This window comes from Corvus brachyrhynchos, unplaced genomic scaffold (genome assembly GCF_000691975.1).
Source record: "Corvus brachyrhynchos isolate BGI_N302 unplaced genomic scaffold, ASM69197v1 scaffold191, whole genome shotgun sequence".
In the NCBI taxonomy this organism is placed as follows: Eukaryota; Metazoa; Chordata; class Aves; order Passeriformes; family Corvidae; genus Corvus; species Corvus brachyrhynchos.
Window position 1 is genome coordinate 1,316,493 of NW_008236487.1, and position 27,095 is coordinate 1,343,587.

Sequence of the window (27,095 nt, forward strand, 5' to 3'; positions counted from 1 at the left end):
GAAGGTGCGGCCCCGGGACACGGGTGCCCATCCCGGAATAGAGCCCCTGGTAGGTCATTTATTCCGCACAGGAATGAGCCTCTGAGTGGAAAGCCGTTTCTGATGCCGTGCCTGAGCTATCCTTCCTTCAATTTCAGCTAATGCCTTTGGGCTTTGTCCTTATTGCATATTTTGAACAGATTTCTACCTGCTGCTTGTAGAAAAGAACCCCCTCAGGTATTTGTCAACCATAATTAGGTCTTCTTGCAACCTCCTTTCCTAACCTGCACATACCCTGTTCTTGAAATGTTTCCCTGTAAGACACTCTTTTCATAGTCCTTGTATCTCCTGTATCTGTTAAATTAAGAACTAATTAGTATACCCTTTATTTCTCGGAAGCCTATTGATAGCGAGAGGGTCAAGTCACAAGCACAGTCCCTAATGCATTTTCTGACCTGAAATGAGGGTCAAACCCACAAATATTCCCCTTAACTTTGCAGGTATAAATAGAGATGAGTGTGTACACTTCACAGCTGATTTCAGTTGGAGGCTTGAAATCTGTCTCATGCTGTGCTGCAAAACAAAACCATTGGCTATAGGCACTGGAATTTATTGGATGTTTCCTTTAATTTTCTGCTCTATTTTCAGAATACCAATTTCATTTCCTGTTTGCTTTGGGGCACTGTTTTCATGTGTAGGAGAAACCACGCTCTTTCCATGGTGACAAAGTGACCAGATTAGCAAACTTAGTCGTCATGTTTGAGTATTTGTTCTTGTGCTCTTCTTTTGCTGTAAAGGTTGGTCAGAGTAGGCATTAGTCATGGGGCATAAAGAATTTCCATGTGGTCTGAAACAGCTTATCTTCAGGATTTTTGGAGAAAAAGAGTCTGAATCACTGTTTAAAGATGCAGTACTAGAATTCCAACTTCCCCTGATTTGACAATAAACACTTGTATTTATGAAGTATCATCTTCCGCCTCAAAGTACTTGGAACTTTAGGTTGGTGCAAAGCATTTAATTCAATATAATGTGAAATAGCAGTGTAATATAAAGATATTTAATGCATGTTAAGTAACAGTACTTAAACATTCTGCATAACACAGTGCACTGCATTTCATTGTGAAAGTTGCCAGTAGAGTCTTCGGGAAGGTATTTAAGTGCTTTCAAGCATTTCCTATCCTTAAAAGGAGTATTTAAGTATCCTGCTAAAGGCATGGAATTTAAAGTATATACTTTTGAAAGGTTTTCTTTGAAATTATCTGCAGTCCCAGAGACCACTTTGGTTAGGTCATCATCAGTGCTCCTGCTGCTGGTTCTTCCTGAAGTTTGCACTGCTGTCATGAGCTCTTACCTGGTGTGCTCTCTGCAGCCAAGGCACCCTTATGAACCCCCTCTTGCTTGCATCTCTACTCTGCAATCAAATATGGTTTTTGGGGTTACATCTGAGTAATTTGGTGTGGCAGATGTGACACAGCCTAGCCATGTGGAATTAATTTATCCTAGCGAGATATTTACTTTGAATTATTTGTCCTCATCTTTTTGTTTTGTTTCCTCAAAACACTTCAGAGGACATGTTCTATAGCTGCAGTGCTGCCATGTATGTTTAGTTTTGGCTTACTTGCTTTCAGTTTTGTGGAAAATGGTTCAGCATCCATGCTTTAAATAGGATTTGTCTGAATGGCAATCACTCTTAAATTTACTTCTTGTGTGTGTATTGTCATTGTGGCCATTCGAAGTGCTAGGAAGTGTCTTGTTTAACCCTTTTGGGGAGAGAATGAAAGGAACAGAGTCATTCAAGTTCAGGAACAGCAAATAAAAGATCTCTTCTGTGCAAGTGTTCTCTAAATTTATTGACTATCAACCAGCATAACAGATGTAACTGTGTGCAGTAAATGTCTCTCTTAAATTATTGAACACAACGAATCAGATCAACACCAAAGAAAGCTTTTACCAGTGGCAGACATATGCTTTACAAAACATAATGTTATTAAATGCTTCAATTGCCTATATTTTTTTTAAACTGTACGCACACCCAGTATATTTTTTGTCAATCATTTATCTGAAACACTGGTTTTATTTAGGTAGTGGGGATGATATGAATTTGAGAGCAAGTGTATTCATTAAAATGTTTATTGCTGGATTTCAGCATCATTAATTTTACAAAGAGGAAACACTGTTAAGGGTTCAGATGTGTTGGTGGCCACTGAACACTTTTCCTTTTTCTGGTAGTTCCTCTATCACCCAACATAAAATTGGCATTTCTTCTTTGTAATATTACCAATGACAGTTAAAAAAAAAAGAGTTACCATTTTTGGAAATTTTCTGTTTCATTGGAGTAAAAGCATCACTGTGCATTTAAGCTACTTCAAGCTTTATTTTTTTTTTCCCTCAGCCTTCCTTTTTTTTCTAATGAGAGAGGAAGTCCCAGCCAGTCCTCAGTGCGGAGAGGGCAGTGATGGGCTCCCAGTGCTTCTGCCAGAGAGCAGCTGTGGTATCAGGTGGTGGAGTGGGCCTGTTGGGATCTCGGATACCCAGGGCTGAGGTTATATGATCACAAAGGCAAGTGTTGCTCTTGCAAGGTTGCTGTGGAACACGTCAGGGCGCAGCTGATAGTAAATAGAAACCTTCTTCTGAAAGAGTCCCTGGAAACATTTCTGTCAGTTTCTATAGCTGAGACGTAACTGCGAGAGGAGTATAAACTTCTTAAAGAACTTGAGCTGGTTTTGGGATAGGTCTGTTCCAGCTGGAAGAGTTACAGGTGTCTCTGTACCACGTATGGAGATTTCCAGAACAAAAGACCTGGCCAAATTTCCCCCAGAACCCCAAATACAACATAAGAGATTGCCTGGTTTGGATAGGTGCATTTGCCGGTCTGTGAGAGGTGTGGGGTGGCAAAAAAAGGAGAAAACATTAATATACGTGTCATAGAAGGTGACAGAAGATTTGATGGAATCACATTTTGTCTTTATTTGGTCAAATTGGCAGTTGGCCAGGCACCAAGGTTGCGTTATTGCAATCTAGAGCTGAGAGGTTATTAGCACAGCTCCTCCTCAAGAGGAGATGAGATTGAGGAGAACTGACTGCTGCTGGCTTTGAAGGTGGTCTGCTCTGCGTGTCACCTTCCCAGGCACCCTTCCCAAAAAGAGTTCTGGGAGGTGCTGCTCTCACTGGCTCAGCTTTCACTGCAAAAATTGCATTTCTGGGAAGTGAGGATTAAATGAAATGGTGCTGTGTGATGGAAGGGACCTGCTGAGGCTGGGTGGTTCAACACCCTACTCCAAGCACATCTGACTAGGTGGGGTTGTCCAGGGCCGTGTCCTGGCAAATCCTGAGTGTCTTTGAGGATGGAGCTTCCACAAACTCACTGGGCAGCAGAGTTTAACTACCCTCACAACAACAACCAAACCAACTCCACACGTTGTTCCTGGTACCTGCTCTGGATGTTTCAATCTGTACCTGTGAAGATGGAGAGCTCATTTCCGAATGGCACCCGACAGCTGAGCTGCTGCCATGTCTCTGTGCTTAGTCAGACACAGAAGGTGTCTGAGGGCCTTCTGCCTCAGTGCATCACACCAGTTTTGGAGCAATTTGCCTTTCTGGGAATCTCTGGGATGTTCAAGCTTATACAGGGATGCTAAAACTGTGTATTTGTAGAGGATCTCTGCAATTTTCCCTTTTTTTTTTTTTTTTTTTCCTGTGTGTGTCTGTGGTTTTTTTTCAGTCCCACATATAAGATTCTAAATTTCAGTGGCTGTCTCAGCAGGCAAAACATTCAGAATTCATGAAAAAACACCAGCAAGTTGAGTGTCCTTCAACAGCTGGGAGAAATTAGCAGAGTACCAGTTGAAGCTTTGTCTGTGGGGGGAGGGAGTGTTATTTAACCCAGCACCTGTCAAGAAATAAAGGAAATCCACAAGTCTTACCTGGGCACCAAGAAACTCAACAAATTTAGGAGGGAGGAAAAGTTTGCTTCTTTGATAAAAAGACAGAAGATTAAAATAAAATAATTATTCAGGGTGACTGGAAACTTAGTGGTTTTCAAACCAGACACAGTAATAAAACAAAACAAAAATCTGGCTAATTGCACAGGAACTCTTTTTGAGTTTTGTACATAAACCTTAAAGTTAATTGTTGCAAGGAAAATATTGTCTGTGCGCCACCTAACCTTAGAGAATAATCTATGATATATTTAAAACATGCCTTTCTAAATGGTATTGTTATTTATCTAAAATATTCAGGTTTTTAACCCACTATGTGTATGGTTGCCCTTGGGTATTTTGGAAAAAACAATTAAATATGACTGAACATGACATTATAATTACAAAGTAAATATGCTCTAATTGAGTAATTAACTCAACATTTCTTCCTAAAGGCATTGTAGGAACGAATTCTTGTTACTGATCAGATTTCAGAATCTTTATTCCAAAGGAGGAAAAAAAAAAAGCTTCCATTCTCCAAGATGGCTGGCTGGATGCAAGACTTCCTAAGATGCCTCAGTTTTTAAAGTGTAATTTTTGAAATTTATTATTGATACATCAGATATTCTTCCAATGTTTTTTGTCAGATGAAATTATCTTTTATATAGACAGACTACTTGTGTCTCTTTGCTTGTAAGTCAGCTCAACCCTTTTAGGTAGCAGCTATATTCTGCTTCACGTACTATTGGCAAAAGTAATATTCTGAAATTGAAACTGAAAGAATAATAATAATTCTGAAATGGAAATCCTGTGTGGTCTGGCTGTCAGTAGCAGAGTTCCTGAGTCATGGCTACAGGAATGCAACAATGAACTGTGTGAGAAGCAAATGCAATCTGTGTGAATAGAGGAATTAAAATTGATGTGTGCTGAAGACAGAGGGGAAGATGAATTATTGCACCTAAATACACTGTGTGGAGGATTCATGTTGAACCTTACTTGTGATGCAGGCTGACAAATACCAGGAAGCTGAAAGTTAAGACTGATCTGTAATGCCCAACTTTGCTGGGTTTTCTATCTCGTAGCTTCCGTAGAGTTCACAGAAGAACGTTTTCCATGCAGACCCTAAATGTAAATATCAGACATTTGAATTAAGTACCAAGGGGTCGGATGGCCTGGGCAGGAATTTAACATGTTGACAGCAGAGTCAGCAGAGGAAGTCAGATAAACCCAAGGGTCATTAAGAAAACAGAGGAAATCCATGGTATTCCTGACTCTCTGGAGTTGTGAACAAATTGACTCATGCAGGGAGGAAAGCTTCACCTGTGTGCTGAAACTCGTGTATGATAATTAAATTGCCTATTATTGCTTTTATAAATTGTATACTGCCGGTTATTATTGCCTATTATAAATTGTATAGATGCACAGAGTGTTTTCAGGTGTAATTTAAATTCAAATTGGTGTCTTTAGAGAGAAGTAAAAGGCATTTATGGGGTGAAAATTGAAAGTGATCAGGTTTAATTGTGGGTTTAATGGAACTTTAGTATGACTATATTCAGGAGCAATAACTAGGAGTAGATTACATGAAATTTTTACATCACTTTCACCTAAGTGAAAATTTTAAGTGGAAAGCCTGAGATTTGCAGACATCAGTTATGTTTAGTGATGGCAGCACCAAAGTTGAATTCATAGATCAGTGAATTTGTTGAGCAACAGAACTCCAGTACCTTGCCTGGCAGGTTCTCGCTGGCTTTGGCTCAATTGCACAAATTCTGTGAGTGTGAAACGTTTATTAGCAGGTGTTTGGCATGTGCTGGTCCTGCACACTGCTGAGGTCTCAAAAATTTTTCTCCATTGTTTTCTTTGAGAATTGTTTGCTATTTGTTTAGTGTAACAAAGCTTTTTGCTTAAATCAGGAATGAGCAAAATCCTGAGGGAATATGCTGAAAAAACAAATCCTTAATTTAGTGTTTTCGAGTTATGTTATGACCAAAAGAGTTAATAGTTGCATTTTAATTTCGGATTTGAAAGCAAATGCAATGGGACAGTGATGACTGGCACAGAGCATCTCTGAGTAGCTCTTGTCTTTTTAGCCATTATGGCAAAAGTCAGAAATAAAAGCAGAGAGTGAAAGCCCAAGATGAACATGGCTTGAATGCTTTTCTCTGCTTTAGAGCAAAGAGTGTCAAGAAAGATGGTAAGAGATGAAAGGCTGTGTCCCAACTTGCATGCAGTGATAAAAGCTGTTATGCATGCCAGGAAATCAGTCAAAAATAACAAGAGGGACTTGCTACTGGCAGTTCTTAAAGACAACCAAAGTGTTTTGAAATAAAATTAAAAAAAATTCAGGTCTCAAACTTCAGAAAAACTGAGCATGGAGCTTTACAGGTGCCTGGCAGAATCCCTGGGAAAGTATCATGGCACATGGTCAAATGTGAAGTGCTTAAAAAAGGATCTCATCTTGAGGCATGAATAATTCAACAAAACATTGCAGGAAGTTTTTAATGCTGATAATGCAACTTCTGCTACTTTCTATGAAACGTTGTGCTTAGGCATCTCCTTAAGTGCTTTTAATTTGTGATGTGGTTTACACAGCTTGGAGTATTTCTGTAGAGAGAGATGCATTTGACTGGAGCATACATCCTGCTGTTTCAGGGCAAAGCTCGTATCTAAATGAGTACCTATGGGTCAGCAGTTCTTTATCTCTTTTTCCAGTACTTAGCATCCTTATTGAGAGCTCTGCTGTTATCTTGCTTTGCCTTGAACTTGCTCTTATTTCACCAGAACGCTTTTTTTACTTTTATTTTGGGGCATGCATTCCTGAGATTGTTGTCTGTTGTGCTTTAAGGTGGTTTCTGATGGAGAACATCAGTGCACAGAACATGGAGCTAGGTCTGGCTGGGTGCTCCTAAGGATGCTGTAGGGCCAGAGGACTCATTATTTGTGAGAAATACGGATGGGGAAAGCCCTGTGTGGAGTCGATGCTACAAATATCAGAGGGAAGGAAATGCATTCTTTTAGCACATATCAGTGGTGCTTGATACTTCAAAAGGAATGTGATGTAAGCTCATCCAGATGGCTTAATACATTGGTGAATTTTATTACTCGTCTCCCTATGGCAGTGCTGGAATACTATTTTAGAATGCTATCTATTTAAAGACAGAATTACTGCAGAAGATGGAAAGCCCCACTCGTCGTCTTAGGCTTTAGACCTCTAGTTCACGTAGCTTGTTGTTCTGATAACAGCAGTAGAAAGTATCTAAACCTGATTCTGCAGCTACAACATCATGAATTCTGACAGAATTTCAGATGCTGTTTGGGAGATTAACGTAAAGAATGGAGTATGGACATTTAGAGGATCAGAATGTACTCTAATTTATTTCTGTGGTAGGATGGAGACTTTCAGAAAGTCTCATACCTCCACAAAAGCTGTACTTCTTTGCCTTTGGAAGTGTGAATAAGAAATATGTTCTCTGAAGTTATTTATTTCCCCTCTTATATATTTACAGGGTCACAATCCCTGTAATATGAACATCTTCCAGGATTAAAAAACTCTCTCCATCTTCCCAGTGTGCAGGGTTAATAGGCTTGGAAAATTAATTTTCTCTTCCTTCATCAGCTATGTTGTGTGTGCTTATGTGAAGAGATTACCCTGGGAGGTGCATGCAAAGAAATTAATAAGGCATTTAATTTTCATAAGATCCATGTTACGAAATGGTGTTTAGTTACTGATGTCATCAAGTGTGGGCCAGACACAGCAGTACTGGGTGTCTGATCCCCGTGTCTGGGTGCAAATCAGGCAGAGCAGCCCCTGCCCAGGTCCTCCTGAGTGCACAAGCAGGTTTGGGTTTTGTGGTACGATTAGAACAACAGCTTGGGTATTTTGTCCTGGCCCAGCTGTGGTGATCAAGGGCAGGGCTCCTGATGGAGACCCCCGTGCCACTGTTGTGCCATGATTTGCATTATCCCGTTCCAGTTCTTCTGACTTGCTTTTTCTCTGTCTTTGTGTCTCCCTTCTCACTCCAGTGTTCTCCAGAATAAACAACCCAACCCTAGTTTTGTTGGTTTTTTTTCCCCACTGCACCAGCTTTTCTACCTCCATACCCAAATTTGGTGTTTCAGGTACTGGTTTTCAGTAATCCTGGCCTTATTTCACATTCCTAACACAGTTACCTGGGCACTGTTGTCCCTGTGGTACTCCCCTGTAGGACTCCAGTACTTTCCTCAACTAAGTGTGAAGTTTGTTCCTCTGTGACCCAGCTCCCTCTGAACTGTCTGGAATCTGGCCATTTCTCACAATGTCACCTGTAACTCTTGTCAGCTTCTCACTTTATTATCACTTCTGGTAATTTCTCATGTCACAGCCAGTAGTTTTCCATGTCCTGCTTGGTTACCCAGGCCAGGCTGAGCCTGCAGCCCTAATACCAGTTATTCTGAGGACTCTGAACTTCAGTAATGAGTGCTGTGTATGAATAAGCAAGGAGGGTTCTCTTCTTTGCAAGTGCAATCTTTCCCTGGTGATGATTAGTTCTATAGTTGGGATGTAACAGCCACGGAAGGAGGCTGATGTCCTAGGAACTGGAAAGAAATGATCAGACAGGTTTATGAGGAGTCATTTGAATTTTGAACCAGGTGCTTTATGTGTGTGGTTTCCCTCTCAGATGTAAATTGCAGAGATAAAGTGTGTTTCTCTTGAATGTAGACATTGCCATGGTCCAATGGGAGTCTGATAGGAAAGGGAGCTGCTGTCTGGTCTCTCTCTGGGGACTGCACTGGTGCTCTGTGGTGTGCACACAGCCTACTTGGATAGGAGGAGGCAGACCTCTCTTTTCTTCCCAGATCTACACACACTCATCACTAGGCACCTCTGGGGCTTGAATAGCAACCTGGATACACAGATATTTCTGATTTTTATCTGCCATCTTTCCAGTGTGGGTATCATGAGGCATTTTTATGTTTGTTTCCAAATAGCTGGGAAAAATGATCTACTCTTGGGAACCATTAGAGAGTCTTTGAGATGTCTGCAGTTGCACTGTGCCTACACAGTTGAGTGTATATATAGGCAGAAGTATAATTTGCTTAGTGGACCAGAATGAATAAGTGACTGTGATTGGAGGGATCTAGCTGTGTTATAAAGGATTTTGAAAGAAATAGAATAGTATGAAATTAAAGAGAAATGGTCTGTGTTTCCAGATTGTCATTCTTCATCTAGTAAAACTGATCATTTGGCATAGATTTCACTTTACCTCACTGAAGGTGCTTAAATTGCTTAGTTAGAACTAATCCTTTAGAGCTGGTGTGTAGTGAGAGGAGAGGAAGGCAGCCATGGCCAAAGAACATTAGAGATATCTAAAACAGGTGGGGTAGGCTGCTTTTTTGGGAGCTACTTAACTCTGCCTTGACTATATTGCTAAAGCTTTGATGACTAAGTCAGACTAAATGTCAGATTTTAGATTCCTAGAGCTAGTGAACTGAATTCTACCTTCTGCATGTGTGTTGATTTCCAATTCTGGTTGTCAACAACAGAAGCACGGTGCGAAGGAAGGACTTCTATGCCTGTATTAGGTTTAAGTCACCTGTCTTTCGGGTGCCCTGTGTGAAGGCAAATGCTTTCAGTGTATGCTTCCTGCCTGAATGCATGCTGTTAAACAAAAGAAATTGGCAAAGACAAGCATGATAAGAAAAATAATAACCTGGGAAAAATCCCAGTTGGAAATTCATGGAAGCTGCTTCTCGAGGAATGTCCCTGTCTCCATCTAGGTTGAGAACAATTCATTTTTCCTAAGGTTGTGTTTAGGAGTGGGGAACTTTGTGAATGCAGACCAGGTAGCTTCAGGAGAGAGATGGGCTTCCCAGGCAGTGTCAGAGAGGGATGGCACGCGTGGCAGGAGGCACAGCATCAGAGGAATTACAGTGCCAGCAGTCCAGCCTTGACTCCCTGGCTGCTGAGTGTGGGCAGCTGAGCTGGCTGGGATGTGCCAAACTCAGCAGGGAAGAACAAATCAGTATCTGGGTAACAGCAGTGTGGAGAGGGCTCTCTGCAGTAACTCTGGTTGGTGTGGGCTGTGCTTTGGGGCGAACCAATGCACCAGACCTGGGTTTGAGAGCCATGGACCACTCCTCCTCTAGCAGGGTCTCAAAGAGAAGATAAATGAGTGTGAAATTCATTTGGTCTCATGAACTTGGTGACTTTGTTCAACCGTGGGTGTGTTGGCAGATGGGGTTCTGCCTACCAGAGCCCGGAGTGGCAGGTGGGGTGTGCTGGATCTGTGATTTCAGCCACAGGGAGAGCCCTTGTCCCTCCAGGACGCAGCCAGAGGAGTGATGCTTCTGGTGACATCAGAAGAAAAGGAGAACCTGTCTTGGCAGAGAAAGTTTTTGTCATTGTAAATAAAGGGGGGCAAAAAATTCTTTATACCTTTGTGCTCCTGTACAAAGAATGTGTATCCTTGCAAATGTCTCCCTCTCGCTGCCACGAGTGGGGACACAAAGTCTTTCTGTATCATCCTGTTGTCTCTTCAGGGGCTCTTTCCTCAGAATTTACGGCTCTGGCTCTGTCCTGCTGCCCTTTGCCCAGGCTCTGTAGTGCCCAAATACCTGCTGTGCCCCGGGAGAAGGGCTGTGCGCGGCACCCACGGCGTGTGGGGCAGCTGTTAGAGCTTCCTGGAGGGCACCAGCGAGAGGCTCTCCCCACAGAAGCTGGAGTCTGCAGTGGGACAGACCAGCTCAAAGCAATGCTCGCCCTTCTCGTGGGGTGCTGGCGAAACAACTGAACTTTGTGAGCTCAGCTGTGGGATCTGAGTTTTGAAAAAAGGAAGCAAGGGGATGTTTTTTAATGAAATAACAGCCCTTAAACGTAGTATTTACCGTCAGTGGCTTCCGGTTTAATCTCTTGAAAGAAATCACAAACATATGTTTTGCCTCTTTGAAATGCTATTCTGTAATTTTGCATGGGGTTGTCTCTGATGTTTTCTGTCATCGTTTCACCATTTGCTTTTGAATGCTCATTTACTGTCTGTGCCTAGTAATGATACAATGACTCAAAACAAGAGGAAATGTATGGATTTAAGTGGGAGTAATTTACTTAAAATAATGTAACTGTTTTTGTAACACTGCTTTTCTGATTGAGCCATTGTACTGCAAATAACTCGAAATAAGGACAATGGGGATCCCCAGCCTACGTGAAAATGTTGCATTTGTCCCACTACAGGCCTCAACGTGTTGCAAAAGATGCAGTTTTTTACAGAGACATTTCCAATTGGTGTACTTTAAATATCATCCTGATAGCTTTGAGCTTCCTACTGTCCTTGGGCTGTCTGTGGGTAACAGATTTTTGGGGACATCTGCCAAGCTGAAGAGTCTCTCCCAGCAGTTTCTGAATCTAGTTTCTGATCTGAATTGTTTGATCGCCAAAAGGGTCATTAGAAAATTAAGCAGACCTGCCCTGGGGAGATGAAGTGGAAGTGACCCCTGACATTTCACAGTGAAGTTTCCCCTGGTTAGGCCTCCTCATTGTCACCTGTGTACACCTTCTTACACATCCGAATTTGCTTAGTTACAGCTACCAAATATTGAATATTTGGTTATTCCATTCAGTTGGAAGGGTCATGAGGCGTGTCAAAAGCCTTTCACGTGCTCGTGCTCGTTAATTCCGATCAATTTTTTAAAACTCTCTCTTACGTAAGGCTAAACGGTTCAGCTATTTTTGGTCTCTCATTGAAGATATTATCCCGCTCTACATTTCTTACACCTCTTTTTTTTCTCAGTTCCTTAAGCTATTTTACTATTCTTTTTGAGGAGTGGGCTCTGGAACCGGGGCCTGCCATGTTGAGTTGCATGGTTATGCTCTGTACAGCCGCACTCCCTGGACTTTTAGGCCCACACATAGGTTGAAATTCGTCCAGGGCTGTGTTTCTGTGTGCTGGTTCATTCTGTCCAGTGGTTAGAGCCAACAAGGACAAAGCAGCTCAGTCATGGAGGAGGAGTTAACCTGCATGCACCTTCTTCCTGCAGACAGGGAGGGCATGAGACTGATGGGAGACTCCAGAGGTAATAAGAGATTCTTAATCCTTGTGAATAGGCTGGATGTTTTGAGGTTTTCTGCTATGTTTTTGTTAGTTTGTCGGTTTGGGTTTTTGTGGTTTTCTTTTTGTTTTGATTCTCTAAGGAGCAGTAAAAACACAGAATCTCTTGGCCAGTGCTCAGATGCTGTCAGAGTAAATGGTTTATAGGAAATTTCCTGCTGCTTTTGTGATGCTGATCCTGCAAAGTGCAGAGCATCCCAAGAAAGGAACACAAAAGCCTCGGCTTTCACCGTCCTTGGTGTGATCTGCAAACTCTGAAGCCAGAGCTGGAGCAGCTGCCAGAGCCTTCTCTCAGTGGCAGTGCTCACACACAGCCTGCTGAGCTCTAATCAAGTGCTCTGCAAACCTGGTGTGGATCTGCTCGTGCCACCTTTGCTCTGCTCTGCGTAAATTCAGCAATGATCAATGGATCTGCTTCCATATAAACAGGAGCCTTTATTTTTAGAAAGAATCTCCAAAGACTGCCTCAAACACTTGTCTGCATCCACTGTAGAAAAGGTCACAGGGAAGCAGCTTAACAATCTTTGTATAGTCAACCAGTGACACAAGAACTATTTTGGGGTTCCGTGTGACAGCGTTGAGCCTGAGATGTAAAGCAGATGCTGATTTGCCTCATACAGGTGCTTGCAAAGATTGTCTCCTGCTAATTTTCCCCACCCCTTATTATCTCTCTCCCTTAGTTCCCCTCTTTGGTACAGTTGCAGTCTTCTGATTAGTGCCTTGTTTAGTTTGGAAAGGCTCATAACTAGCAGGGCAAGCCAAGAGCTCTTGGTTTTGCATCTGTACATTAGACATGCTTAATATTTGGACTTGGAACATTCAGTGAGAAGATACCAGATAAAAAGTATTAGAGGAAAGTCTGCATGCTGGAAATAGAACCCGTTACTTTAGGTACCAAACAACTCAGTTGAATTATTTTCCTCTATGCAAGGTTTGCTGTAAAAATATGACTGTAAATCTGTTATGCAATAATACCCCTGGATGATAAAGTTCTACTTTGAGTAAATGAACGGTTTGGGGTTGGGTTTTTTTGTTGTTTACTTATCTTTTAATGTCACCCTGAATATTAACTGAGCTACTGTTTTCCTTGGGTGTATAGCATGGTTTACATTCGTGTGGCTAGTGATTTGCTGTGGGTTTGTTTGAAGGGAGGTTCACAAGGGCTTCCTTTTCCTTGGTTTGCAGAGCATGTTGGATATAAAGCATCCCCCTGAGATTTTGTGGATGAAAGGAAATAGCATGGAAGAAGCTTTTATTCTTCCCTCAGTTCAAATTTTCCCTTTTTCTGCATGATCTTTTTCCAGCACCTTAATGATGCCAAATTACAAAGAGCCCTCCTGTTTGAATACTTTTATTTTGTCTAAAGTTGTTCAAAAATGAGATAACATTAATTAGATGACTGAAATTAGGAGAAACACCAAACTTTTCTATTTTTACTTACTAAATTCTTAGGATTTGGTAGAACTTTTTGTATAATTTGTTTCAAAACTTTCCTCTTCAGTTGGTTTTGGTGATGTTTTGTTGGTATAATTGCAAGCAGCAGGGGGAGAAAAATAAATCACATTTTAGGAATAGAAAAATGTGGTTTTTAGAACACTAAGATTAATAGCTGAAGTCAAAGTCAGTTTTGACACTTGAAGCATCTTATAATACCTTTTCCTTTGAAACTGCCTGCATTTCAAGAAGGGAGTGCATCTTTAATTTATTAGGATATTGCATGCCTAATCTAAAATTAGGTAAATGCATCTTAAAATAAATTGTTGCCCTTCTGGAAAGCAGCAAACAGTTTTTAAGTGGCTGTTTTGTGTGTGTGCCAATGTCTGGTTTCCACTGAGGATAATGTAGTAGGTACCTCTGGAAATCAGAGAGATTATACACTGAGATATATTTTTATATATATATGTGTATATATATATTCTCCTGAATTGTATGCCCAGTAGCTGAATGAATCTTTGATTTGGGTGAGTTCTCCCAGCCCCACACAGACTCAGAGGTAACAGTAAAGCTGCAAAGTGTGCTGCTGGAGAGCCAAAGAGGTTGATGAAATTTGCCCACTTTGAAGGAGGGGGCTGAAAAGGAGGAGGATGTGGAGCAGATGGCCTTTGGAGGTCCCTTTTAATCTGAGTTATTGTGTCATAATGCGGATTAATGGCTTCCTGGGGTGGGTATGGCACTGTGAGGGAGGGCTGGCACCGAGCTCTTATGGCTTGTATAGAAGGTAAATGTAAACTCTCCTTCTCTGCACTTGCTGAGCTCCTTCCCACAAACTCTGCTGCTGTCTGGCTTTGTGCAGCTGAACACTGACTCTGTGAACAGCAAGAGGAAGCAAAAGCCCTCAGCCTGTCAGAATTGCCACTGTCTATTGTTTGTCAGGGCTGATCTCCATTTAGATCTGGCTGCAAAAGTTTGATTTCTTTTTGTGTCGGTTTGGGTGAGTCTGTCTTTATAGAAATGTCTGTTATCTGTAACTCAGATACAGACCTATATAGAGATCCCTTTGTGCTTTTTAGCCATCCTCTGCTGTAAATGGGAACAGACTGCTATTTCTGGACTGAGAATACTATGAGTTGTGGAAGAACTGTGATTGATTTTTCTAGGATGAAGACTATTGAGATTGCAGGCTTTGAATTATTTAGATCTCATATGCTTGTACATATTTTCCAAACTGTGTCACATGTTTAGGGCCAAAGGCAGCTACAGAATTGGGCTAAAAGCAGCTGCAGAGTTGCTCTCTACCTTGTGCACAAGCACATGTGCATGCATGTGCTCCCCTCAAATAAATGGGCATCATTTAATCTTATTTAATCCACTTAAATTTGTTGTGCAGTTAAACTTATGTTTTAGATTACTTCTGTACAGTAAGAGAAATTGGTACTTTGAGCAGCTGCTTTCACTTGTGTTTCAGAAATCCATCCTAAGGGTGGGGGAAATGATCCTCTGCACTGACTATGGAGGGGGTTTAGACCAAATCCCTTTTTTAAAATGGTTTGGGTAGGGTGAGGCAAATCAAATTCACAGGTTTGTGTATTGGTTTCTATCCCACTCTGCATTCTCAGACAAGCAATCTGGAGACCATCTAATACAGCGAGGATTATTTTTGAAGTGTAAGAGCTTAATTTCTGTAAAGAAGTTATATTTAGATTACTCACTAAGTGGAGAACAATCATTCACCAATAAGAAAATGACGAGCAGTTAAGATGACAGGTTTGTCAGAAGAATCCAATTTATTGTGTTACAGTTAATCTCCAGAGAAATTTTACTGAAGTCTAGGAAATCTCACCAAAGATGTGCTTGGGTCCAGGATCTGGAATGGTGGTAACAAGAATTTAGACGAATGGTGGAAAAAAATTGCATTTAAACAAGAAAGCTCTTTTTTGGTGTCTCCAAAAAGGAGGATCTGTGCCTGGAGTTTGCCCAGGAAGCCTGGTGTTGCTCCAAGAAGCTCACCGTGATGTGCGTGCATGGTACTGCAAAGGTTTTGTGCTGACAGGTGCCCTACTTTAGGCAGATGTATCAAAGCACTACCCCATGAGACAGGTGTCTCCAGCTGCCTCAAGGTGAGGAACTTTGGGCTTTTACTTACTTGCCCTTTGGTGTTGGAATCGCCCCTGTGCTCTGCTGGGGATTGTGCTATCCCAGGAGAAACGTGGGTTTCTGTAAAAACCCTTGCTAGCTGTTCCTTCAAACACAGGGCTGATTGGGTTCTCTCAGGCTTGTTTGAGACAAGTACAGATGCTGTTACCAGCACAAAGATGTTTGTCACTCCTCCTCTCTTGCTGTTTGTGGGTTTTATGGACGCTTCACCTAGCTGTGGTTGAAGGAAAATGTTCCCTGGCTTGACTTCTGGTGCCACCAGAAACTCATCCCAAGCAGCCGAAAAGGATTCTCTGAGAGTTTCTTTGGGCTTTCTTGTAGCTTGAAGGTTGCAAAAGAAAAAAATGCAAGTGTTTTGAAGGAAATTGCCCCCTTAATGCCTCCTCACCCTAATAAATTTATCTCCTAATAGAATCTCTGATTCAGCTGAGTTGACCTCTATCACTTATCACACCTTTCACATTAGACTCTTGCCTAGGGGCTTATTATTTAGTAGGGTTCATGCTTTCCCCCACCCTTCATCCTCTCTAAAAAACCCCACCTCCCAGTCTGGTTCTCTTGAATCCATAGTTACAGAAGAGAAACTTCCCAAGCTAGATGGATTTTTGTGTCTGCTGAGAATTTTCAAACTTGGAGCTTTCTACTTTCTCCTGGGCAAGGTTTGGTGAGATGCCTCTTTGGTGAAGGAGGCAGAACAGAGTTGCTTTAAACCCCAAGTTTATCAGTAAATAGGAATATAATTTGTTTTTACTACAAGCAAAAGATTGTGTCTTTTATTAAAAAAAACCCACAATGCAACAGAAACAGCGCCCCTTCCTTTCTCTCCACCCTCAAGAAAATAAAAGCCTCAAAAAACTCAAACCACCCTAAACACTGGAACTGTGTTCATTGAAAACCACAGCATTCTCAAGGGAAATCCTAGAAATCTGTATCTTGCTGTCTGGATCTCTTGTATGTCCAAGATTTGTGCATGTAGAAAGAATAACCTGATTAGGAAGCAAGGAGTTTGCAAAATATTCTGAAATATGGGATTTTTGCATGGAGAGAACTTAATTTTAAGAAGATTTTAAGGAAGAGTTGTCCCATGCTTTATCTCAGTAGGGAATTATTATTGCTTGTAGTCTTGTGCCTCATTCAGGAGCCAGGAATCCACTGTGTTGCCTGTTCTACCGGTCTGGAACCTTCCTCAGAAAATTCAAAATCTCAGTGGTGTTGGCAAAGCTTCAGTGATTTGCCATGCAGTGTCAGGAGTTAATTTTCAAGCCTAAATATTTAACTTGGAGGCACTGGAAGTGAGAGCAGCCTGTTCACTTGTGCTCTTTGTTGAAATGGACTTTTTTTCACATTGCTAGAAGCTCACTGCATCTTCTGTTAATGGCATGCAGGAAAAACCTCCTAGTTTTTGAGGAGGGAAATAAAGGAAGACCAAGATCTTGTTTCAAATGAAGCACAGTTCTTGAAAACGGTATTTTTGTTGAGATTTTTAAAAAAATGTTTAGTCTCAACTATGGCAAACAAACTGCCTTAAATCATGTATTTTCTATGTGTGTGTGTGTTCTGAAACCCTCAATTTACAGGAGAAATTCTTTAGCCCTCTTATCTGGGCTAACAACTACACACTGGGACTCAGCCTGTGATGTTTAAAACTGTATGTGTCTATTATAAATCTTGTAGAAAAAAATCCTAGTTCAAGTTGTGACCCAGCTTTCATTATAATTCCTACTTCTACTTACAAAATGCCTTCAGATAAAGCTTCTATTTGGGGAAAAACACCTAGTGTCGCTTTTAGCCAATAGAGATCAGGATTAATGTCTTTTCAACTTCTTTTAAAAAAGGCTAATAGGGAAAAATATACACCTCATGCTTCAAAGAAAGAGCTTTAGTTGTATGTGCAGCCTTGCACTCACTACAGGAAGTTTCCAGGTGTGGCAACTGAAAAGTTACTAAAGATTTCTGGGTAAAAACCCCCTGTTTTGTCATACAAATAATTGGGTCCATTTCATGTCAAGATTTTAAAGTTTGTGTGTGGCTGGTCGCTGTCCTGAGATCCTGAAAGTCTTTGAGACTTTTAATATTTGCAAAGTGAGGTTTTAAAACCAGAGAAAGAGTTCCAGGTCGATGGTCCTGAGCATCCCCACCCTCCCCCCACCATGGATGATGAACACACGCACGGAAAAGGGAGCCTTGCCAGGTGCTGAGGTAGCTGTGATCATCTGAAGTTTGGAGTGAAGCAGGGCTTATGCAGAGGGGTCTCTTTTGATGGAGTAACTGATGAAATAAATCCATAATCTTTCTGTGCAAAGGCTTTTCTTCATGTCAAACTTGCTTTAAACTAACAAAAGGAACTACTGCTCACTAGAAATCTCACCTTGGGTGTGTGATTGCAGATAGAGGTTTTTTCCTGGCCTGGTCTAAGAGACTTGAGAGTGCGGAAGGAATTTTTCTTACTGCCAAACCCACTGCTTATTGCCTGTGAGTTTGGTGATAGATATTGCCTTTTTGTTCTTTGGAATACATACACATATGTCTAGAAATGTATATTAACCCCAGATATATTATATATATACAGACACATGGTTCAAGACTGCTATCCTGCCATGCTCCCCCTCACATCCCCAGGAACAGCAGGCTGACTCCTGCCATTCCTGTTTCTGGGACTTTGGCTCACGTTTTCCAGGCCTTTGGTTGCTTTCCTTGCTCCCTTCTGGGCAGCCTGAACTGAGCCAGTGTGTCTGGAGTGTGGAACCCAAACCTGCCCACTGTGTTTCAGCTGAAGCCCTGCCAATGCTGAGCTGAAGGGGAGGATTGCTTGTGGTGTTGCATGGATGTTATCCCTGTTTGTACACTACTCTGGGATGACTGCATTTTAATGGGAACAAGGCAGAATGACAATATCAGCTTCTGTTCTGTTGGGGATCCAATATAAACCCCAAGGCTTTTCTGAAAATAATTCAGGCAGATGATTCATTTTGCTTAAATACTTTCCATTTGTCCCTGCTGACCTCCAGCCTCTTTTAAAGATTTTTTTCTTCAATTCATGAAGTTAATTTTAAATTCAGATCCTGTCCTTCAGTGTATTTGCTTTACCTCCCAGCTTCACAGTTACCTGTGTGTTTAATAACACTATTCACCGTTTAATCATCCAGATCATTAATTGAGCAGAATCAAAACATGGAACAGAATCAGACCCAGGGCAGGCAGCTGGGTACTTCCCTGTGACACATCCTCCAATTTAGATGTACAGCAATGATAATCCACTGGTTTCATACTCATGATACACCAATTTTTTTCTTGCTTCTACGTCCCCAGAATTCTTATGAAACTATCCTGATTAATAAAATCAGGAGACATGGACCCTACTGCTTCCATCTTGCCTGTGAATTCTGTTGCTCGCTTCTGGAAGAAGCTGGTTTTCTTTGATGCAATGTGTTCATGACAGGTCCATGTCTCTTGCTCTTTTTCTGCTTGTCCTGCAAGTACTTGCTGATGTTTGTTTATTTTACTCATTCCAGATTTTTTCTCTTTTTTGAAACTGAAGTTAAACCGGTTGGTAAATTTGCCCTCCTTCTCCTTTTTAGCTGGGGATTCAATTTACCCTTTCTGAGTCCTCTGAGATCTCTTCCATGAGTCCAAACCCAGCAGCCAACAGCTTTGAGGTTACTTCAGAGAGTGCTTTAAATACTCTAGGACATTCTAGGGTGCAGTACCAAAGTAGCTGGAAGCATGGGCATTATCCAAGTACTTGTTTTCCTTTTCCAGCTGGAAACAATACCTGCTTTGGTTTGAGGATTGTTTGTCCTAGGCACCAGCTCTTGATGGATTTTTTTTTTTCTTTTGTAAAAATTGATGCAAAAATGTCATGTAATACTTAATCCTTCTTGCAACCATATATCAAATGCTCTCCTTTTTCCATTGGTTAATGGATCAATGTTTTCCACGTTCTTCCTCATTAACTGATGATCTCACACACTGACTTTTTTTGGTGTGTTGTTCTTTGTGCTTCTGATTTTGACACCTCTCACTTCAGTATTTGATAACATTTTTCCTGTGTGCTTGAACTGGTTTCACACATGATCTTAATGATGTGACCCATTCCCTACTTCCTGTTTGCTTTCATTCTGAGGGCAGTTAAGACACTGAGTGAACCAATCTCACCTTTTACTGTACCCAGCTCTCCTCTGCTTTGGGGAAAAACACAGCAGTGCAGCAGTGCCAAGGTGTGTGGCTTTAGGGTTCTGCTGTCTTGAAAATGATGGGGGAAAAAGAATAATGACACTCCACATCAGGATCTTTCTGTTTTCATTTAAATAATTAGTCTAAGCCCAAATTTCTCTAAAATAAAGATATGGCAAATTAGATGAAGTCAAAAAACCTCAGAAGCTAGGATTCCATTGTGTTAGTCACTTGCCTATGCCTTGTGTCAGATGGTCACTGCAGAGTTGGGGTTTTTTTATGATCTTTTGTTGAGATCGTTAGTAGGTGGCATAGAAGCTAGGATTCCATTGTGTCAGTCACTTGCCCATGCCTTGTGTCAGATGGTCGCTGCAGAGTTGGGGTTTTTTTAATGATCTTTTGTTGAGATCGTTAGTAGGTGGCATGACAGATGGTATTAGAATGCAAATACCACTTATGAAACTATGAATGGTCATCACTGGGTATTTTAATAGGGTTTTTGGTAATGGCAGTTTTGGTGATTTAGTTGTAAGCTTTCAGCATCAGGTGCTTTGTGAGATGTGGTTTATTTCCTGTTGTAAAGCAACATTACCTGCTATTTTGTGACTTAACTCTGATTCTCGAGACCTGTTTTTCTGTTGTTTCTGCATCTGTTTTAGCTCTGCACATCTGCATTTTTTCAGAAGTGAAAGTCTTTTCCAAAGACTTTGTAATCAAACTTGTTCACGTATATGGACTTTTCAGTTTAATTATATTGAGATGCTTAAATTAATGAACCGTAGCACAGAAGGACTTGAGAGGGCAGAATTTTGTGCACCAGCTGGACACAGTCAACAACACAAATTCTTGCTGAAGGGTGGTGGGGATTAGCAGGGTGATGATGCTGTGGATCACAGTGTTTACTTAGTTACTGCATTTGGGTGAGGGCTCAATCTCCATTTCCTAGTTCTGCTCAACATCCAGCTTAATAATGGTGTGTTTGGTAGCATGAAACTTTATCTGTAGTGGGGAAATTGAATGAAGTATTTCACTGCTACACTGCAAAAAGAAAAGCCCCAAATCCAGTAAATGCAGCTCTCAGGTTGCAGCAAAAATTTTGTGGTGGGGGAGAAATGAGAGCTGTAGGTGAAATTTCAGCATGGTGCCTCACGAGTTCAATATGAACTGTGCTCTCCTTATTTCCCAGGAATTAACCCTAAGCGTTTAGATTACAGGGTGGAATTTCATTCTCCCTGAGACTTTGGCTATGCTGTCTTTGAAAATATTTTGCTTGGTTCTTGAATGTAGCTGTAGGAGCTTCACTCTTTTATTCAAACTATTTCTATAAAGTACCTCTAGAACAAGTCATTTGTCACTGTCATTAGTCATTTACTACAGATCGTGTCTGCAGCCTCTGAGCTTCATAAAACAGACAGATCCTTATCAGTAATCAATATTAGTAATATTTGTTAATATAAATCTGTCATTACTGACTCATCGTTTGAAATTAATTTGAGACAAAGCACTTTGTTATGGGGTTGCTGATCATATTAGAAGCAAAACCAATGAAAGCACCAAAAGCTGGATCCTTAACTTTGCTGGCACATCAAAGTCAAAATGCACAGGCTTAGATCCTCATATGGAACCTAACTAATCTGAAATAACAATGAAGATGCTTGGCACATTCCCAAATTGCAGAAAAGTCTTCATTAAGATGCAGCAGCTCTTTATTTACAGGACCACATGGTCTAGTCAGCATGATAAGAACACTGTGGAGAGGGATCAGCAAGTTTGCTTTTGCTGGAAAACACACATCTTTCTTATCCCCTCTAATGGGTCAGCATTAAAGAAGAGCTGGAGTTGGAGAATAATTAGAGTAATTTTCCATTTATTTTTCCTTTCCAGCATGCCTCAGGCTAGGGAGGTCAAATAGATGCTAAAGAGAAAAACTGCATCTGGAACTAGTCTGAAAATAAATACGTATCCCATGAGTAGTGCTGTGCACAATTTGCTTAGCCTTAGGAAACTAAGTTTGTCTGCCACTTGATTGCCTGCTTCATCGAGGAAATCTGCTTAGCCTGTATGATTCTGAAAGCTCTTTTTCTTCACTTTCAAAATCCGAGGGATGTGAATTAACCATTTCCCATTCCTTGTTTCTTTCAGCTTTCCCTTTCACATATCAGAGTCGCATTACTCATCAGCTTCCTTTGGCTGGTTTGCAGCTAGGAGGCTTTTCAGTGAGCAGAGACAAGCTCTAGGTTTCCCTGCTATGTCATGGGACTATGACAGCCTGAAAATCTTATGGCAATGCCTGTCATAAAATAACATCTGACTCTAGCACGTCCTTCCTTGCGAGCCAGTGAGATGAATTTACAAATCTTGAATGCTTTCGAGGTGGAGGCATATCCTGTTGCACTGTGTCAGTGTCATTGTATTGATTCTACCTGCTTTAATTCATCAGTAGTGCAGTCAGCGCTGTGATACCTTGGCACTGCACATCCAGCTATGAAATATGCATCTTGAGTAATTATTTCCATTTGAGAAGAGCTTGCCAGCTCCCTGGTTTTAAATGTCTTTCATCTGATACTGTAAATGAAACACAGTTAGAAGTGGTCTTTGTCTGATGGTCTACAGGAGCCTGTCTGTCCTGTTCAGTTCTGCACAAATCCAAAGTGGAGCATGGTGAGCAGGAGGCTTTGAGCTTGCTTTGAAATAGGTGATCTAACTCCTTGACTGGCTTCCTGCTCTCTGCCCCTTGTGTGTGCACTTTTTCTGAAGCGTTGTCTGCTGCTCAGATGTAAATGGAAGCACCAGTCTCAGGGCAAGGTTTTGAAGCTGGACTGTGGAGAAATAAGATCTGTTGACCCCTCAGGCCTCCTTTTACCTGTACCTCAACATATAGGCCACAGGCAAACTCACAAGACCACAACAAATAAAAGTAGTCTCTTAAATAGGACATAGGACATACCTAAATAAGGCGCTCTTCTTAATCAAAGTTTGCTGTTGTGACTTTGTGTAGATTCTATGTTGCACTTTTTAAGCAGGGCTTACATTTTCTTCTGTAAAGTGTCTGGGGAAAATTCAGTTATCTTTCACAAGTTCTTGCAGAACTCAGCTGAAGCACAGTCCAAAGAGTAAGGCAATCTGTTTTGAAGTTTCAAAATTCTCTCCTCTCGAAGTGATTGAGGTTTTAATTTCAGTCACTGGAAGAGCCTCATTGAAGAGGCACAGGTGACTTAGCTGTCTCTACTGAAACACTGGAACAACTGCACTAGCTTGAAAGAGTGACTTTGTTTCTTGTACTGCTAAGACCTTCTCAGTATCAGCCACATGTCACCTGATGTGTATATTCCATTATTATGATTGGACAAATGCATACACTTCCTCACATTCTGCTAAAGAAGCTGCAAAACTTGGGACTGCTGGGTTTGGGCATTCTTATTAATTCATGCTTTTAAAACCCATTTCTCCAGGTCGTCTATCACTTTATCAGGATATGGAATTGGTTCCAATTTCTAAATATATGTTGGTTGGCCTAAACTCTGTACAGGAACATACAGAGCACAAAGGCCATGAGCCCTGCCTTTGTGTGCTGGTTTCTGCTCCACTGCACCTTCTGGTCAGGCTATTCTGAGGCTCATACATAGGTACTGTTTGCAGAGGGAATTTAGCTTATTGGTAAAATTTCACTTTACCTTGAGGTAATCTTGAAAAAGCATAAAGATTTTTATGATAAGAGTTGACAGTCTCGTTTGGCTCCTTTGCCACGTGCTGGATAGCATAGTGCTGCATGTCTGAGTGATAAGGGGATGAGGGCTGGCCTCACCTTTTGAGCTTTCAAACAGTCTGACTTGCAAAATATGTGGGTAAAAAAGAAAAAGAAGGGTAGTTTCTTTTCTGTGACTCTCTAGAGGCTGTATTGATTGGAGGCACTTTGAACAGCTCAGTATCCATCAGTCTTACTTGGGAGTCTCTTGCAAGACAAAGGATTGCAGAGTAGTATCACTTTACAATGAAGAATTTGAGTTACCTGCAATACCCTACACTTCTCCTTAACCTCAGCTCTCGAGGTTTGCTGACGCTGGAGGTTTTTTCAAAAACTCTAGCTACCTCTCCTGCAGTTTAAAAAAACCCCTCTTCACAATTTTCTCCGGTTTAGTTTACTTCTGTTTTTTTCCCCACCAGGTTCCAACTATGGGAGTCCCCGTCCAGCTCATGCCAACATGAACGCCAATGCGGCCGCAGGGCTCGCCCCGGAGCACATCCCCACGCCGGGGGCAGCTCTGTCCTGGCAAGCTGCGATCGATGCTGCCAGGCAGGCCAAGCTGATGGGCAGCGCTGGCAACGCAACCATCTCCACAGCCAGCTCCACGCAGAGGAAACGGCAGCAGTATGGCAAGCAGAAGAAGCAGGGTACCACCACAGCCACGCGTCCGCCCCGGGCGCTGCTGTGCCTCACGCTGAAGAATCCCATCCGGAGGGCGTGCATCAGCATCGTCGAATGGAAATATCCTTTGGCAGGGGCTGGGCGGGCAGCGGAGCGTGTGTGCACATCAGCTCCTGCTCCTCAGCGCGGGGGAGTCCATGCACTGAGTTGAAAGGCACTGCCGTGAGCTTAAAGCCCACGGAGAGTTTTGGTGTCTTCACTGAGATCCTTTATGCTGGGGGGGTGGCAGGAAAGGGGATTAGAACTGAAATCTGAACTATACCTGCGTGTGAGAAACCGCTGGGAGCTTGAATGGTAAAGGTTAGTGGTTGAATTCTGCTCTTAGAAAAACATATGGGCCAGGCTAAAATGCATGGGAGATACTCAAGGTGTCTGAGGTCAGAATTGAACTGATTCAGTGGGGGACAGCAGCTTCTGGCTTTCCCTTTATTTATTTTAAAGTTCTGGTACTTTGAATCCCACACTTTTTTTTGTTAAACATGTGACATCACACTTTCCACAGTATGAAGAAAAGAGTGGGGCAGAAGGACAAGGTAAAAAAAACCCCAAAGGTATTGCAGTAAGACCCTGAGACAGGGCTGAGGACTGTGGTTAAATTCTGGTTAAAATAATAAGGCTCAGTAATGTACGGTGAGGGATAATGGTTATGTAGGAGAAGGGAAAAGGAAATACAGTTAAAGCAATCCTGCAACATGTACAAATGCAGTGCAGAGGCAGATCTCATAGTCTGAACTAGAGACAGTGTCACAGATGACAGACAGTGTCACAGATGATAGATGATAACCACTGGCACAGAACTGCGGAGTGTAGGGGTTGGTGCTGCTTCCCTGGAAAGCCAGGGAGAGTTGCACCATCACTTTATTATGTGCAAGGAGCAAAGCCTTTTTAGTCACCCAAGTCTGAGCAGTGCAAGCTGGAATTTGAGTCTTTGGTGTGGAACTCAAACTGAAATGAGGTGTGCCTCCTTGGCACCCTCAAAGAGAAACCAGGATCAACCCTGAGCAGTAATCACAAGCTAATGGGGTTCTTCAGGAAATACAAAAGAAAAAGAATGTTTTTAGGGACACATAAGCATGTCAGGGAAAGGCAGTACAGAACTTGGCAGTAGTTAATACGATAAAAAACGAATTAAGGCATTTAAGACAATGTGATAATATTATTCCTTTGGGTGTCTGGTGGGATGCTGGGTGAAAACAGAAAATGAGTATATTAGGTATTGCTGACATGGACATATTTTTCAGATGAAGAACTTGTTAAAAATGCTCTTGTCAATCCTTCCATGTCCTTAAACTACCTGCCTGCCTGTTCCTTTCTTCTTTACAGGCTAATTTTTAATCCCCTGATTAAGTTTGCTACTTTTTATTGCTTCTGACATAAGTCTGATACTTTAAGCATGAGATGATGGGTGATGACTAACAGGATAAAACTGAATCTTGGTTTACTTAGCAGCACCCCAGTAACCACATGTCTTCAGAGAAAGCAGTGAGTGACATTTGATAGATGAACAAGATCAGCAGTGAATGATGGGAATGATGCCTTGTAAACCAGGATACAGCACTGCTGAGATCAAGAGATGACCAAACAAAGCCATTAAAACCATACAAAGATGCTGAAGCGTGCAGTTTTTGGGTTTTGTTTGGTTTTAGGTGAGTTGATGGAAGTACTTTTTTTCCCATCAGAACCTCTCATTGGACACCTAGAGTTTGTAAACATGAAACACTTCGATGACAAGAAGCAGTGTCAAAGGGTTGTGACAAGGTTTAGTTTAACTCTATATTCTGGCTTTTCCAACTTGCTGAAAACTACTGAGAAAGGGTTAACTTAATTGGCTGTGCCACTAAAGTTTAAGCATAAGATATTAAACAAGTATCAGGTGGTACTTCAGTGGTGTTTCTTACAACCCAAATCTTACAATGTTAAGAGCTTGAATGAACAATTGCATTTAAGAGAAACGAAATGAAGCAATTACCTTATTTTGCAAAGACTTAGCTGTGTATTTGATTTTCTGCCTTTCGTATTTTTAGATTTTACAGAATTTAATGTTTAGAGTTCAAAAAGGGAAAAGAAGAAAAGAAAATATGTGTAAACAGCAATAAGTTAATGGATAATAACCCTGCCAAAACAAAAAATCTGTGGGAAAAAATGATTAAGAAAGTGAAAGCCGGTGGAAATTCAGGTCTTTAAACAGTAAACATTATACAAACAGCCTGAGGTGTAGTATATGCCTGAGAATTCTTCCTGATTTCTGGTGTAGCCTTCCTATCCTGATCTGCTCTTCCTCCTCCATGGTACCACTTATTTCCTATTATTCACAGGCTTGAGCACAGTAGTCTGGTGAGTTGGGAACCCTTTGACTGTTCCATCTGTGAAATGTAGAATGTGTTGGAGTATAAACAGTGGTCAGGTGCCTGGAATTTGTGTGTATCTTGCAGCTCAGCTTAACATTCAAAGATCTCCTGTTCTCTCCTGCTAAAGTCTGCTGAGAACAGTGCTCTGCTGACCAAAATCACACATGCTGCGTTGACATTTGGCAGCACTGCAGAGCCAGTCCCATGGTAGATAAATTCATGCTTGAATGCACTCTGGGGCACAGGTTATGCTTGGCATCCTCCCTGTTCTATCCTGCTCCTCATTCCCCTTCAGGGTACTGGTGAGTTATCCCAGAACTAGCCTCCAGGATATTCTTGCAGGCCAGTAAATGTAGACAGACCATAAATCTGGTCTCTAGTCTCAGTTTGGAGACACTTCACAGCAACTGAGATTAAGGAGACCCCTGAAGTAGATAAAGTGCAGTGCCAGGAGACTGGGCAGTAGAAAAATGCCCTTTGATTCCAGTGGACAGTCAGGGGGGCATTGAGCCAGTGCAGGATTTCTTTGTTGAGCATTCCAAATGTTTGGTTTTTCTTTTCCCTAACAGAGTTGATG

The 27,095-nt window shown here is 41.6% G+C and overlaps 1 protein-coding gene across 1 annotated transcript in view; it reads left to right on the plus strand.

Moving 5' to 3' along the window:
* Positions 1-27,095, plus strand: part of CACNA1C (calcium voltage-gated channel subunit alpha1 C) — a 470,627-nt gene that overhangs the window by 46,932 nt on the left and 396,600 nt on the right. Inside the window, exon 2 of the mRNA XM_017726196.1 lies at positions 23,909-24,230. Coding sequence (XP_017581685.1) covers positions 23,909-24,230 — 322 coding nt within the window. The remainder of the gene's footprint in view (positions 1-23,908; positions 24,231-27,095) is intronic.